Source organism: Ochotona curzoniae, unplaced genomic scaffold, assembly GCF_017591425.1.
Source record: "Ochotona curzoniae isolate NIBS_2020 unplaced genomic scaffold, NIBS_Ocur_1.0 contig_430, whole genome shotgun sequence".
In the NCBI taxonomy this organism is placed as follows: Eukaryota; Metazoa; Chordata; class Mammalia; order Lagomorpha; family Ochotonidae; genus Ochotona; species Ochotona curzoniae.
The window spans coordinates 20,338,328-20,354,640 of NW_024466219.1; the positions used below are offsets into that span (position 1 = coordinate 20,338,328).

General features: G+C 40.1%; 1 protein-coding gene across 3 annotated transcripts in view; it reads left to right on the plus strand.

Annotated features, from left to right (window-relative positions):
* DTL (denticleless E3 ubiquitin protein ligase homolog) overlaps positions 1–15,475 on the plus strand; it is a 39,530-nt gene extending 24,055 nt beyond the window's left edge. For all 3 annotated transcript variants that reach the window (XM_040985638.1, XM_040985639.1, XM_040985640.1), the window contains 3 exons: positions 679–814; positions 12,534–13,363; positions 14,347–15,475. In XM_040985638.1, coding sequence (XP_040841572.1) covers positions 679–814; positions 12,534–13,363; positions 14,347–14,445 — 1,065 coding nt within the window. In that variant the 3' untranslated portion in view covers positions 14,446–15,475. The remainder of the gene's footprint in view (positions 1–678; positions 815–12,533; positions 13,364–14,346) is intronic.
* The last annotated feature ends 838 nt before the right edge of the window (positions 15,476–16,313 follow it).

Below are 16,313 nucleotides of genomic sequence, written 5' to 3' on the forward strand. Positions count from 1 at the left end.
AATGATCTGATTACTTTTCCAATAAATTAGAACAGGTAGAATTCAGTAGGTACAGAAATTGAATGTTGGTCATGTACATTGATCACTTAACAGAAAGAGAATAAACAAAGGTAAAATTTGTTGTTTTACTCTTACATATGTTGATAGACGCAAGTCCTTAAAGAACAAAATGAAATAAGTCTGGGTTTATGGTAGAGAAAATCAGCTTTACTTTTTTAAATAAATTATTTACTTGCTTGTATTGGAAAAGTAAATTTATGGAAAGATCTTCCATTTGTTGGTTCACTCTCCAAATGGCTGCAACAGCTGGAGCTGGACCAGTCTGTAGCCAGGAGCTTCTTCGGGGTCCCCTGCACGGAGAGCGTCCCAAAGTCTTGAGCCATCCTCTACTACTTTCCCGGGCCACAAGCAGGGAACTGGATGGGAAGGGGAATAGCCAGCACTCTGAACTGGTGCCCATATGAGATATTGCTGCCATGACACCAGTCCAAAAATAAACTTCTTTTAAAATTTGAGAAATTTTCTGTAAATAAAACTATTTTAATGTCTTTCAGCTATTACTGTCTATCCCATTAAATTAAACAACTAATTTCCTGCTCATGAATCTTTAAGATAAGTGTGTTTTTATTTAATATTTGATCACAACTTATAAACTTTCTTCCTGGTTCTCCTTTTTAGATTGCTACCTGCTCTGATGACAATACACTAAAAATTTGGCGTCTACATAGAGGCTTAGAGGAGAAACCAGGAGGAGATAAACTTTCCGTAGTAGGTTGGGCCTCTCAGAAGAAAAAAGAGGCAAGAGCTGGCATAGGTAAGGGTATCGTGCATTTTCTGTTGTTTATGATTTAATTGGTATAGTCCTACAGTACATATTGGTAAGCCAGATTGGATCTTATTTTCATGTATTTTTAAAGAAAAACACTATAGTCTTCGCATCCTTTTCAATCACTTTATGAGGACTTTTATCATCTACACAAAGCATTGAAACTCAAAGTATTTCTTGGATACCTACTATTTCCTGGACATTGTTCTAAGAGCCTGAGGATTCAACAATAGAAAGAATCAAAAATCCCAAAGATGTAGATAACATGAGAGGGAATAAGATAATGAATTTAAGTGTAACATGTCAAATAACAATAATTATTTAGAAGAATTAGGCAAGCAAGAAGGGAAGAAAGACATGAAATGCTTTTAAAATTTTATATTAAGAAATTTGGGAAGAATTCCTTTTAAAATTTACTTTCTTTTTATTTATTTGTAAGATTTATTTAATTTATTGAGAGAGTAGAGATTTTCCATCTGCTAGTTCACTCCCCCAAGTAGCTACATTGACCAGAGCTAAGTTGATCAGGAGCCAGGAACCTCCTCCAGGTCACCCACATGGGTGCAGTCTACCAAGGACTTTGGCCATCCTCTTGTGCTTTCCCAGACCATAAGCAGGAAGCTGGAAGGGAAATGGAATGGCCAGGACGCAAACCAGCACCCATATGGGATGTCGATGCTTTCAGGTGGAGGATTAACCAGTTGAGCCATTGCAACAGCCCCCTTCATTTACTTGAAAGGCAGACATGTAATAGGTCATCCATCCACTAGTTGAATCCCCAAATGCAGAATTCAGTCCCAGTGTCCCACATGGGAGACCAGTTCCTTAGTACTAGAGCATCACTAGGCTGCCTGCCAGGTTGCACATTAGCAGGAAACTACAAGAGCCAGTCCTTGGGCTCAGTGTGGTGGCCTAGCTGCTAAAGTTCTCGCCTTGAATGCACTGCAATCCCTTTCGGCACTGGTTCTAATCCTGGCAGCTCCATTTCCCAGCCAGCTCCCTGCTTGTGGCATGGGAAAGCAGTTGAGAATGGCCCTAAGCTTTGGGACCATGCACCTGCATGGGAGACCTGGAAGAAGTTCCAGGCTCCTCGCTTCAGATCAGTGCAGCACCAATCATTGTGGTCACTTGGGGAGTGACTCATCAGATGGAAGATCTTCCTCTCTGTCTCTCCTCCTCTCTGTATATCTGACTTTGCAATAAAAATAAATAATTCTTTAAAAAAAAAAAAGAGCCAGTCCTCATCAACATGCTGAGATAGGATATGGGCATAGCAACTGGCATCTTAACCACTGTACCAAACGGCCTGACTCAGTGGTGGCTTTTGGGTACAGAAAATGAATTGGTAGGCCATGTGGATATTTTGGAGGATATTGTAAGTATACAAAAATAGCAGATGCAGGAGCAGACAAAGTGGTGAGTCCTGCATCTCATGCTGGAAAGCCTGGGTTCTAACCCCTCTCTGCTGCTTACAGTTCATCTTAGTCATGATATGCACCCGAGATGGCAGTAGGTGAGAACTCAAATATTTCACTTCTTGTCACCTACATGGAAGACCCAGATCGGGTTCCAGACGGAAGACTTCAGCCTGGCCCAGCCCTAGCTGTTGAAAGCATTTGACCTGTGAACCAGTGGCTAGAGAAAAAAAAGCCATTGAAATGATGGTGACTTGGGCCAGAGTGGTAGCAGAAGATAGGATGGTAAATCATCAAACTAGTCAATTTACGGGATAGAACCAAGAAGATACACTGAGAGGTTAGATGTGGAATTTGAAGGAGAGTTTGAAAAGATGGCCTAGACTTTCTGCTTGAGAAGCTAGCAGGATGTAATTTCATTGACTTAGATAGGAATCCCTGCAAAAACAACAGGTTTGGGAACCATCACCTTGAGTTCTGTTTGGATTTTTTTAAGCGTCTAAAATGTGGATGACAAAGAAGCATTTTAATGTTTAATTCTGCAGTTCAGGTGGAGATAGCTGTAGATGAAAAAGTTGTGAGTCTAAGGGCTGACCCAAGGGGCACTGGAGTGTTAAGAATTTCAGGAAGTGACACATATTGTTAACCAGAGAAGTAAGCAAAAAAGCAGGAGGCTGCAATTTCCAGGAAGCACAGTAAATGAAAGAAGAGAGGGGGTGAATTTAAAGATTATTTTTATTGGAAAGTCAGATCTACAGAGAGTAGGACAGACAGTAAGCTTTGGTAGGGGGTGTTGTTGATTTTAATCAGATGTTTCTCGTAAGGAAGAGGATGAAGTCTACAAAGTCTGACCTTTGCTGTTGGCTTTGTGGAGGGGCAGGGCTTGGCAAACTTCATGAGAATGAGTTTTATTGAAGAGGTAGTGGCTTTATTGGTGGCATTCGGGACAAAGGGAGAAAAGAAGTTGGAGACTGCAAGTGTAGATAGCTCTTTCAAGAAATGTTGCTATAAGCAGTAGCAAAGTTTTGAGTATTTTGTTCTAGTCTTTTTTAAAAGTGAGGGGTAGCTTTTTTTTTTTTAATTTAGTTGGAACGCTCCAATATGGAGGTGGAATGCTGATTCAAGGAAATTTGATGATGCAATGTCCTTGAGTGAGCATTACTGTCATTTGAGTGTTCCTTTGCAAGAAATGTGGATAATTGATTCGTAATAATTGGAGAGAGGACATAGTAGAAGTATATAAGCACAGAGGCTGGCAATGGAGCGTAACAGGCTAGTCCTCCACTGTTGGTGCTGGTGCCAGTTTGTTTCCCGGCTGCTCCACTCCTGATCTAGCTCTCTACTTATGGCCTGGGAAAGCAGCAAAGAGTAGCTCAAGTCCTTGAGACTGCCACCCACATGGAAGACCTGGAAAAAGTTACTAGCTCCTGGCATGAGCTCCAGCCATTGTAGCCACTTAGGCAGTTGAATTAGCAGACGGAATCTCTCTCCTTTTCTCCGTAAAATCTGCCTTTCAGATGAAAATAAATCGTTTTTTTAAAAATGTATATAGCACAATGAAACTAAGTAGACAGATGGGATGGTCAAAACTGTGGCAGTTTCCTTCTGTTCTGATTGGTGGCTTTATTCCCTTGGTGAATACACATACAGGTATGTGATCAACTAAGAATAAGAATTAGCAGGAAGCTGGTAGAGATTTGAGGAAAGAGTCTGAAATAATTGTTTACAAAATAGAAAGCAGACCAGAAAAATAGCATCATTGAGCATGAAGAGTCAGCTAAAGAGTTAGTACTGTGTGTGGGTCAGGAAGACACATGAGAAAGACATAGACTCTGAAGATAGATGCAAGAGAACAATGGTGATTGAGTGTGGGATTTGGTATGGTTAGGGAGGGGAGTGAGGACCTCGTGGGACATGAAGAGTTGGTAAAAATAGATTGAGGACCCCTAAAGAGGAAAAATTGTTGGAGTTAGAGCACCAAACTGGAAAAGTAGATGGTGAACTCAGTGGTGTGATAGAAATTAAGATAATATCGGATTTTCATGTATTGGTAATGTCATTCATAAGAAGGTGCTGTGGTGGGTGAAAGGACAGTTGTGACAGGCAGAGGTCAAGAAACTGAGAACCCTGCAAATTGGAAAAATGTTTGTGCTACCATGAGTGGAGAGGGATTGTGTTGGAGAATGGGAAGTCTGCAATGCTGAGTCAGAAAAAGGTATTGCTCAGTAAAAAACCCCCAAGATAATTGCAGAGGGGAGACAGCAAGTATGTAGACTCATTTTCTTAATCATTTTGTCAGCATGAGAGGCAGAACTAGGCTTCAGAGGAGACATACTAATCCTAATCTGCTGTGAAGTCCTTGTTGTCATGCTTATTACTGTCTTTAAATTTTTAAAATTTTATTAGTGCTAGCAGTTTAATAAATCAGCTCGTTCTACAGGGCTAGTAGACAGCAATCCCAGATCCTCTGCCCCACAATTTCTAGAATATTTCCAAAACTCTCAAAAGGAATTCCAATTTGACCATATCCTTGTCCACTACTATTGTTATGTCCATATGGCTTTGTAGACATGAATCGGTATATCATTGTGATTCTGATGTATATCTTCCTGATACCCAGTGAAGTTGAGCGTCTTTTTCTTGTGCTTATTGGTTATTTATGTATTTTCTTTAGCAAAATGCATCTGAGTTATTATTCACTTGACATATAAATCTTTTTTCCTTTTGTTTTTCATTTTTCTAATTTATTTGAAAGGCAGAGTTGGAGAGAGCTCTTCCATCCAAGGCTCACTCATCAGATGGCCCCAATGGCCAGAGCTGAGCCATCCTCTGCTGCCTTACCAGGTGCATTAGTAGGTAAATGGATAAGAAGTGGAGCAACCAGGTCTCGAACCAGCACCCATATGGGATGCCAGCACTGTAGGCATGAGCTTAACCTATTACACTACAGCACCAGGTCCAGTATTTTTATTTGAGATGTCTTCTCATTTTCTTGATGGTGTCTCATGACACAGAGCTAAGATTTTGTGTTTGGCTCAGTGTTTCAGCTGCTGCTTTGAACTTCACATTGTATATCAGTGCTTCAGTTCAAGCCATAGGTTTGTTTCCAGTTCCAGCTTCCTGCTAGGGTACATCCTGGGTGACAGCAGGTCATTGCTCGAGTGAAAGACCCAGACTCAGTTCCAAATCATTGGCTTCAGCGCAGTGCAGCCTCGGCTGTTGTGAGCATTTAGAGAATAAAACAGCAGTTGTGTCTATCCATCATAGCCTTCTCTGCTTTTCCTCTGTTTGTGCTGTTAATGTTATATCAGAGAAACCATTGCCTGCGTTGCCTGTCCCAAGGGCACAGAGATTGGCTTGTGTTCTGTGTAGGGGATTTTTGGTCTTAGGTTTATGATGATGCATTTTGAATTTATCTTTGTGTGACTAGATATACTATTGCATGTGGATATTTGCTTTCTTATCATTTTGTAGAGATTATTCTTCACCCTGTTGGATTAAAATTTATTTTGGAGTGGGAAAAACTCAAAATCTATGGATAACAGGGAGATTTAAGATGCTCATGGAAACACATTTTGTGATAACTGAATTTCAAAATTTTTGCATCGAAAAGCCTTGTTTTTACATTCGTTTTTCCACATCACAACCATTTTAAAGTACTCTTGTGTATGGCCATTCTTATGCTGGTATCACATTTATCATGATTACTCTAGCTTTGAAATCTGGAAATCTGAGTCCTTCAGTTTGTGTGTTTGTGGGGTTTTTTTTTTGTTGGTGGTGGTGGTGGTTTGTTTGTTTTTCTTTTTCAAAAGTGTTTTGACTATTCTGGCTCTTGTTATGCATATTTTAGAGTGAACTTGTCATTTTCTGCTAGCTGGATTTTTTTTTTTAAGATTTGTTTGTTTGAATGTCAACGTTTCTGAGCGAGGTTGGGGTTGGGGAAGAGACAGAGACCTATCTTGGCATTCACTGCTTCATCTCTAAATGCCAACAAATGCCAGGTCTAGGCCATGACAGCCAACAGCCAGGAGATTCAGCCTAGTCTCCCAGGCCATTAGCAGGGAGTTGGATTGCAAATGGAACAGCCAAGACACAGCAAGTATAGAATGCCAGTGTCACAGGTGGCGGCATGCTATGCCACAGTGGAAACTCAACCAGATGAAATTTTTGTGGAAACGGCATTGGCACTATAGATCAGTTTTGGGATTATTGCCTTAAAGTGGCAGGGCCTTTACCATGGCTCAATTGGCTAATCCTCTGCATATAAACACCTGTTCATGTCGAAAACCGCAGTGGAGACCCGTAATAATTCTTGGCTCCTGGCTTCAAATCGGCTTAGCTCCAGCCATTATAATAACTATTTGAGGAGTTAGACAGCAGATGGAAGACCTTTCTCCATCCCTCCTTCTGTTTGTAAATCTTTCTTTAAAAAAAAGTAAGTCATGAGGAAAGGCCATCAATATTCCTGTCATATATAATTTTAACTAACATTTCCATTACTTTCTGAGATTTTTTTTCCCCTTTTATGGATAGGATTTTTTAAAGGTTTTTAAATTTTTATTGGAAGGGCAGATCAGATTCATGAAGAGAACATCCACTGGTTCACTCACCATATTACCACCACTATTAGAACTGAGCCGATCTGAAGCCAGGAGCATCTACTGGGTCTCCCACATAGTTGTGTAGGGTCCCAAGGCTTTGAGCTATCCTTTGCTGCTTTCCCAGACTATAAGCAGGGAACTGGATGGGAAGTGGAGCAGTTGAGACACGAACAGGCATCTATACAGGATGCCAGTGCTCAAAGTGGATTATTAGCCAGTTGAGCCTAGCTAATCTAGTTCATTACATCTTTTATTTCCAATATTTTGTCAAAAGTTGGCTTTTTTCACCTCCAAATTGAACGGTGTCCATGCTTCATTAGAATAGATTTCCAGAAGCGGAATTCTTGTGTGGTTTTAATTTTAATTTGTGGTAAAGAGTGGCTTTCTTTTAACTAGGTGTGTGTTTTGTTTTGTTTTGTTTTTTTCATTAACTAGGTGTTTTTAATATATCATCAGTTCCAAGTTTCAGAAGCCAGATCAAAAAAGCTACCTATATTGGAAGCCAGATCAAGAAAGCTACCTATATTGACTGGATTTGGACCATAATAAAACAGCCATTACTTTATCCTAGCTTATTTGTTCAGAAGACTTACCTAGATTATCATTTAATCCTCAAGTAATTGAAACTGGAGGATAAGAAGGTTAGACTTGCTGAAGAATCACACAGCTATGAATTATAATAGATTCAAGATTCGAACCCCTGCAGTTTGACATATGATCAGAGCCATTCTGCAGTACTTTCTCTTTAGCAAAGCCTAACATGCAAAAGAGTTCATATTCCCAGCTAAATTTAAATTTACATTCTAATTACACCTTGAGTCCTCCGTTTCTGGGTGATGCTAAGATTACTCTGCAGAGCACTAGAACTTCACTCGGGTACCAAAAGCTCATACACAGGTCATTTGGCCCTCTGTGAAACTTCCAGCAATAGATTGGCCACTGCTGACCCTCCTGCCATTTTGAGAATTCTGTGCCTGTGCTTTTCCAAGATTCTAATTGCCTCTTCAAGCCTTCATTGCTATCCTGGGCTGCATTTTTTCTCCTCTGCTCCTTTTAACACAGTAGCTGGAAGACCTGATGTGCCAAGGCCCAGCTTCTTTTCCCTCTGCCCTACTTTTCCCAGCCAACATCTGCTCTGCCACAGTGCATTAGAAACACTTGTGGAGGATTTTTTTTTAAAGATTATGTACCCCTAGTGACTAATCCGATAGCTCTGAGGTGAGAGCCAAGGACCTGTGTTATTTATATATAAAGTTCCAAGGAAGTCTGTTATGCATCCAAGATCAAGAATTTTTAATTTAGGCATTGTTGACGAAGATAATTATTCTTACCTCTTTCCATCGCAGATGCTTGCTTCAGCCTCACCAGTCAGCGTCAGCAAGATTATTACAGAGTCAGTGTTCTAATGCCTAGAACTTCACCCTTTCTCCTCCTCTTAGGAATAAAGTGTTTAGTAAGTCCTTGCTAGGCACTGTGGGGGCATTAGACCTGTGGATGAGTTAGGGTTAGGGTTAACGTCACCTGCGCTCCAGACTAGAAGGCAGATGCAAAAATGATGGCACGTTGTGAATATTTCTCCCAGCTGGTTAACAAAGATCTCGGAGCTCATTGTTTCTGGGAACTCCATGGGAAAAGAAAGAAGTTGGTTAATGCTTCTCTGTTGGAATTAACATTGTCACTAGTGCCTTGAAACAAGAGAGTTGTTGCCTGGCAAAGAAGGGAAGTCTTGGTAAGAAAATCTCATGGACGAAAGCTGAGCTGTGGCTGTGCACAGCTTGTGCAGGAAGCAGAATGTGTCTCCTCCTTGCGCAGGAGCGCGGACTTGATGGAAGCCTTCAGGACAGTCACCCAGTCTACATTACGATGTCATCAGATCTTACCCACCAATTTATGTCAGTAAGGGATCGATCTAAGTGAGTAACATAAAATGGCATGTCATATTTAATTCTAGGCCAGTGGACATACTGTCCAACCATTAGAAGGAATGCAGTGCATCCATGTGAACTAAGAGGGAAAAAGCAAAATTGCAGAGCATATGTAGGAGTAGACAATGTTATCTGTTTTGCTTTTCTAAGATGTAATAAACATACTTTTGCATATGGTAATAAACATGGATTATGAAGTGCACAGAATGAGTGAAATGAAAGATGGGCATGGATTTTTATTTTTTCTCTATATTTAAATTCTCTATTCTTATTTTCCCTCTATATTTAAATTTCTCTACAATTAACTTCAGCATTTTTTTTATCTGTCTACCTAGTTATTGATTTAAAGAAAGGGGAGAGGCCTTTGGCATGGCTGTGAAGATGTTGTTTGGGATATCCATATGGGTTCAGTCCAAGCCCCCTTCCTGTTCTAGCTCCCTGCTAATGCACACGCTAGGAGGAAGCAGGTCATGGCTCAGCATGAGTCCCTGAGACCTGTGTGAGAAGCCCAGATTAAGTTCCCAGCTCCTGGCTACAGACTAGCCCAACACAAGCTGTTGGTGGGCATTTGGGGAGTGAACCAGACTCTGCCTTTCAAAGGTGGGGAGGAGGGGTAATTGATACGTTTGATCAAATTTTGCTAATTTTCCAAGCTAAAAACTTCTCTTTAATCCCCACAATCACAATGTTCTGAAGGAAGAGAACACACCCTAACCTTGAAATGCATCAGATCTCTAGTGACTCTTTGTAAAGACCTCCTATTTGAGCCATGACAATGTTGGAAATCAGTGATCTGTCGCTAGTCCAACTCTTCCTTCTCCTCTTAGACTCGGTGTAGTATAAGACACTGACTGTTGTAGGACTTTCTGCTTTTAATGTTCTACATAATGGAACCAAGTATCTGTGGCATCATACAGTGACTGTTGACCTATCTGAGTTCAACAAAGGAAAACCTTTCTTTCATTCTGAAATAGTAACAACAGTCGGTTCTAAAACTTCAAGGGAAGGCTCTGTGACCGGGATCCTTTCCATAGACTTTGTGACACAGTAGGGTTTTCTGGTAATGATCGTTAACTGACAAACAAGTATCACTTTGCCTAGATGAGAAGAGTTTGGGCAAGAGTCAAACTATCTCAGAATGAGACTGCTTGACTACTAAAAAGGATAGGATAATTAACTAATTGAAAATTAGTACGTCTAAACTTTTGATTTCTTGCATTCTTCTTCCAACCCTTCGTAAACTCATTTTTGTATAAATACAGTTCAGTAATTACACCCTAGTAAATACTAGAATTACAGTTCACATAACTAAGATGCCTTTTCTTGTTATTTTAATGCAGGAACACTGTTTTAGAAAACACAAAAGGAAAATAATAAAATACAGTGCTGTCTGTGCTGGGGCCTAAAGATTTGTCATGATTTTTCTGAAGCACTTTCCATTGTATGTAAACACAAGGACAGAGACATTCACTAAGTTTGACTTTGTTTTTCCAGAGAGAAAGCATTGATATTCTGAATGTTCTTGGCTTTGTTTGGCTTATGGGAAGCAGTGATCATTTGTAAGCTGCAGAAGAAGCCATGTAAGGCCTGATCACCTTAGTAAGCAGTTCATATAAGATGGTCATAGGACTATAACAGCTACCTCCATTGAAAGTAGATACCAATAAAACTGTTCACCTAAATTGCTGACATGTCTTGTTAGAGTTATAGAGTTAGACTACCCGAAAGACAGCCAGGTTCAGCAAAATCATGCTTCAACACTGTAAACTGCTAAATACTAAAATTAAAATAGACATGAGGCAGCTGAATAGTAATCCATAGCCATTTTAAGGTGTATAGAACCCGGTTGTATATAAACTAATAATTGAAATGTCAATGTAGAAGTCACAGGGTGTGGTTCAGAACTTGCATTCTTTTTTTATCTCTTAACATATTGGTTACTCAATACCATGTCAGCTAATTCCATAATGTTATAAATTGTTACCGATGTAATGTTGGAGCTTTTAATTGATCGGGATGATAATCTGCTGGCTCTACCTTCAGACCAGAGATGGTCTCCCCAAGAAACTGTTGAATTATCTGGACAATAAGATGCTGGACTTTATGCTTGGTAGATGCTTGCAATGAAAGAATCTCTACTGAATTTGAACTGTGGTAATGCAGCAAGGTGGAGGACTCCACCATGGGGTGAGGTTTTAGGGAGGGGTCGGGGGAATCCCAGTGCCTATAAAACTGTCACATAATGCAATGTAATCAATTTTTAAAAAGGAAAAAAAAAAAAAGAAAATAGATACCGGGGCCCGGCGCGGTGGCGCAAGTGGTTAAAGGTCCTCGCCTTGCACGCCCGGGATCCCATATGGGCACCGGTTCTAATCCCGGCAGCCCCGCTTCCCTTCCAGCTCCCTGCCTGTGGCCTGGGAAAGCAGTCGAGGACGGCCCAAAGCTTTGGGACCCTGCACCCGCGTGGGAGACCCGGAAGAGGCTCCTGGCTTCGGATTGGCATAGTATCGGCCCGTTGGGCTCACTTGGGGAGTGAATCATCGGACGGAAGATCTTCCTCTCTGTCTCTCCTCTCTCTGTATATCCGCCTTTCCAATGAAAAAATAATAAAAATAAATCTTTAAAATTTGGAAGAAAATAGATACCAAATCCGAGGGGATACCAGTTGGGTATAAGTCACGAGATGAGTGAATGTGCCAAGTTTGAAGCCTGTGCTTTTCTGAGAACTGTGTGCAGTTCATGCCTCCTTGCACAATATCCCTCGGGATATATACAAGAATGCCGATTCACCTGCACTTTGAAAACTGGAATGTCATTAACAACCTTACAGTTTTAATATTAGAATCCTTGACTTCCTTGACGCAGGGCTAAGTTGTGGGGCATTCATACATTTGTAGCTGTTAAAAGTGATCATGTAAATCTACATTATGGGAAGTATTCAAGATCTATTATCAAGCAAGTTACTCCTGATTTGAAAAGAGGCAAAGGACCTGAGTGTGTTTCTCAGCCATACACTGACCAATAAGTATGTGAAAAAATGTTCAGTGTCACTAATCATCAAGGAAATGCAAAGTAGAACCAAAACGAGTTATCGCCTCACACTGGTTAGAATGGCTCTTAGGAAGACAAGAAGTAACAGGTGTTGGTAAAGATGTGCAGGAAGGGAAGCTGGTGATGAGAATGCCAATTAGTGCAACTAGTAACAAAACACTACAGAGGTTTCTCAAAACTGAAAATGAAATTATGATAAAGCAATTCCACTTCAGGTGTGCATGCAAAGGCGTGATAGTGGTATGTGGAAGATTTGTCTGCCCTCTCACATTTGCTGCAATGCTTTTCACAGTTACCAAGATGCAGAATCAACCTGTGTGTCCCTCAGTGGATGCATAGATACATGTATGTAGTAGATTATTATTCAACCTTAATAAATAGCATATACATTATATTCTTTGTATTGAAAAATTTTAGGTGTATAATGTATGTTCACAAATACAGAAAGAATGCTAACATTGGTTTTACCTGAGTGCTTTGAAATTTTTTTGTACTTTTCTACATTTTCTAGATTTTTACAGGTTTGTGTTTCGTAGCAGGATGACAGGAAAGGGTCAAGAAAAAGCTAAAACAATGTGGCAGGAATCAAATTTACATAAACTACCTACTGGCAATTCAATCTTTGGATGTTTGAGTTAGCTGTCGTTTCTCTTGATGAGAATTCAGGGATTTCATACACTTCTCAGCCCTGACATGATCCTCTGTTCTTTTTCAGCAACAGTAACAAGTAACCAGAGTACTCCTGCCAAAGCCCCCAGGGTCAAGAGCAGTCCATCCGTCTCCTCCCCGTCATCTGCAGCTTGTGCTCCCAGCTGTGCTGGAGACCTCCCTCTGCCTTCCAATACTCCCACGTTCTCTATCAAAACCCCTCCTGCGAAGACCCGGTCTCCCATCAGCAGAAGAGGCTCTGTCTCCGTGTCTCCCAAGCCACTTCCGTCCTTTAAGATGTCTATTAGAAACTGGGTGACTCGAACACCTTCCTCGTCTCCTCCCATCACTCCACCTGCTTCAGAGACCAAGACCACATCTCCACGCAAAGCTCTCATTCCTGTGAGCCAGAAATCATCCCAGGCAGAGACTTGTTCTGAGTCTAGAAACAGAGTAAAGAGAAGGCTCGACTCCAGCTGTCTAGAGAGTGTAAAACAAAAGTGTGTGAAGAGCTGCAACTGTGTGACGGAGCTGGATGGCCAAGTTGAAAATCTTCATTTGGATCTGTGCTGCCTTTCTAGTAACCAGGAAGACCTTGGTAAAGACACTCTGGGTCCTGCCAAATCCAGCAAGATGGAAGGAGCTAGCACAAGTATCTCTGAGCCTCCTTCCCCTGTCAGTCCTTTCATTTCAGAAAGTTGTGGAACACTGCCTCTCCCCTTGAGACCTTGTGGAGAAGGGTCTGAAATGGTAGGCAAAGAGAACAGCTCCCCAGAGAATAAAAACTGGTTGTTGGCTATGGCAGCCAAACGGAAAGCAGAGAATTCCTCTCCGCGAAGTCCATCATCCCAGACACCCAGTGCCAAAAGACAGAGTGGAAAGACATCACCGGGCCCGGTAAGGCAACAGTGGTGGGAAGGCATATCGCCTAACTTGAAAGGGAAAGACACATATCTCTTCATGAGTCAGAATGTTCAAGGAAAAAAAGTAAATGTTTATACCCAGGGTTACCAAATTTAGCACATAATAATACAAGACAAGGTTAAAAAAAAGTTTGAAATTCAAATATAACTGGGTATGCTGTATTTTATCTGGCAGCCCTGTTTACTCCCATTAAAAGCCCACCTGTCAGGGCCTTGTTGCCTGAGTAAACCTTTCTCATGTTGCAGGATGTCAGTTCAAAAATGTAGTTCCTCTCCTGTCTGACTGTGCCATCCTATTTTTATAAAGCCAACATCTATAAGTAGATTTCCAGTTTGTAGTTGTATTTTATGATTATTTAAAATGCAATGAAACTTGAGTACTTACAAAGCAATTGCTAGGTTTTTATGAGCTCTCAATATTTAGTCACATTGCCCATATCGATGTTTTTAGAACTTACATCTATTCTGTTACTAAGTAGTCAGCATAGTTCCATTTATCTCAGTAGGATTCCTATTATATTGGCTTATAGAATGTTAAAATTGGGTAGTATCAAGAATATATTATTGGCCAAAATCAACTTTGAAGAACATTAATGGTGGCTTTATATGATGTAAATGCAGACCTTACGACAGTAGCTGCTACTATTTAAATAGCTATTACTTGTAAATTGGAGAGGTTGACTTATTTATGCCACAGAAAATAATCATTGCAACCTCTTTGCTTAACTGAGCACTTAAAGTCTCTGCCTTCTACACCATCTATTAAATGTTAACATATATTCTGTACAAGTCAGGCAAAAAAAGACATTGCCATTAGAGGTATTTGAAGCTGAATGCTGGTTGACGAAATAACTAAATTTCTAGGTATTTTCAATTATGCTTCTAATTTTAATTGTTGAGGTAGTAGCTGAACTTTTATCTTGGGAAATTTCTGAAATCTCAACTTTGTTCTTCTAGGTCACTATTACTCCCAACTCCATGAGGAAAATCTGTACTTACTTCCATAGAAAGTCCCAAGATGACTTCTGTAGTCCTGAACACTCAACGGAATTATAATTACTAGTCTGAATGAGTCAACTGAATCCTGGTCCACTGAAACAAGATGAAAACAGCAGCAATGTGACTCTCTTTGTATTGTTTTTGTTTTAAGAAAGCTGCCATGTTTTCATTTTTAGATAAAATCCTTTCAGCTCTGAAGCGCACTTGATCTGCCTCTTGTACCGGTTGTTACACACAGCATTCTTCAGGGCAAATGCTGGGTTTAAATTTCATAACGTAAATTTGCCATTTTGTAGCATTATGAGTAAATGGTTTTCACTTTTTAAACAAGACACCTCAGCTTTTGCAGATAGAAAGTGAAGAGTTGTTAGGCTAACACTTGATACACACGGAAGCCTTCTGCAGAAGCAGCACAGGCCTGTCTGTGAGGCCCTTCTTAGACCCCTCGAGGGTCAGCCACAAGCAAGTATAAAACTTTATTTGAAACATAATCTTTTCACTATGCTTTTGTGTTTTCTTTTCACAGTGTGGTTTAAAATGTCATGTTCGGATAAGTACATTTTTGGTTCAGTGTTAAAATATAGTCTCTTAAGTTAAAGTCATCTTTATTTAAATGCAGTGATAAATGTCAGCTCTTTGGAGAAATTAGAACAACAATAGAGCTTGTATTCATCTTCTCTCAAGTGCCTCCCATGAGATTTTAAGGTTCCATGGTTTTTATATTTGTTTGGTTTTGTTTTGTTTTTACCAAGGAATCCACTATGTTACCAATAGCATGGTTCTCCATAGGCAGTTTTGATTTTGCTGTTTACTGGAGAAAGAGGCTTTGTAATTGGTGAACACACACGGAAAGTTGGAATTTGACTTGAGCACTCTTCAGTTCTCTAAGCACTGTAACTTGCATAAAAAGCAGACATCAGACTTTAAAAAGGAAGGATTTTCTGCTGATATTTTTATAAAAGATGATCGCTCTGAACTAAAAATCCATACCTGAAAAATACAGCTTTCTCTTTGTGTACATGAAAGCACTAACCTTTTAGAATAGGCCTGAGGCAAAAGCTATAGAACTTCCTCTAGATATTTAATACAGAGAATATATAGACTGAAGCTAAATTAATTACTGGGTGAAATATCTTAAACACTCCTTCCCTTAGGAAACAATTATGTATTGATCATCCCCAGAGGAACACTTGTTCTGTGTTCTTTGCCTTGGTAGCTTTATGCGATTTCTGTGTGCTGTGTACTTGGAAGGATCCCCTTCCGGTCATAACACTTGGGGACTATGTAGACTTTATTCCTGATCTTGTCATGGTTTTGAAAAATCCATTCGTAAAAGATGCTCTTTAATTCTTTTCATCTTACAACAGCAAGAACCACATAGATCAATTAAGTATAAATTCTCCCTGGCTTAATCCAAAGAGAAGAATAAACACAGGGGAGCTTTAAAATGACTGATTCCACATCTGATGCTTTGTTTTTAGTGCAGGGCTGTTGGAAGGTGTTGTATGTGATCAACACCCTTTCTTCTGCTTTTAAAGCCTGTGCAGGTTCAAAAAAAATCATGGAAAGGAAAATCATCAATATAAGTACATGACTTGTTCTTTTTTTGTCCCTGCACATTTAGCAGCACCAGTGAGTGAAACTGGGGTAAATGTGACTGTCGGAAACTGCCAAAAGTCTACTGGGCATAGCATGTCCCTCTTGTAAAACTAGTACTTCAAATGGGTGCCAAAGGTCGAATGTAATGAGATAATAATTATTCCTGCCTTGTGTCGGTGTCAGACTTGGAGCTGATTCTGAATAATAAATCCTTTTACCTTATCTGATATCCTTTTTTCCAACATTTTACATTAATCTAGAAAAACAGTCTATACAAAGTATAGTACTAGTCCCTTGTACTTGTACTTATATGTCGAATAAAATTT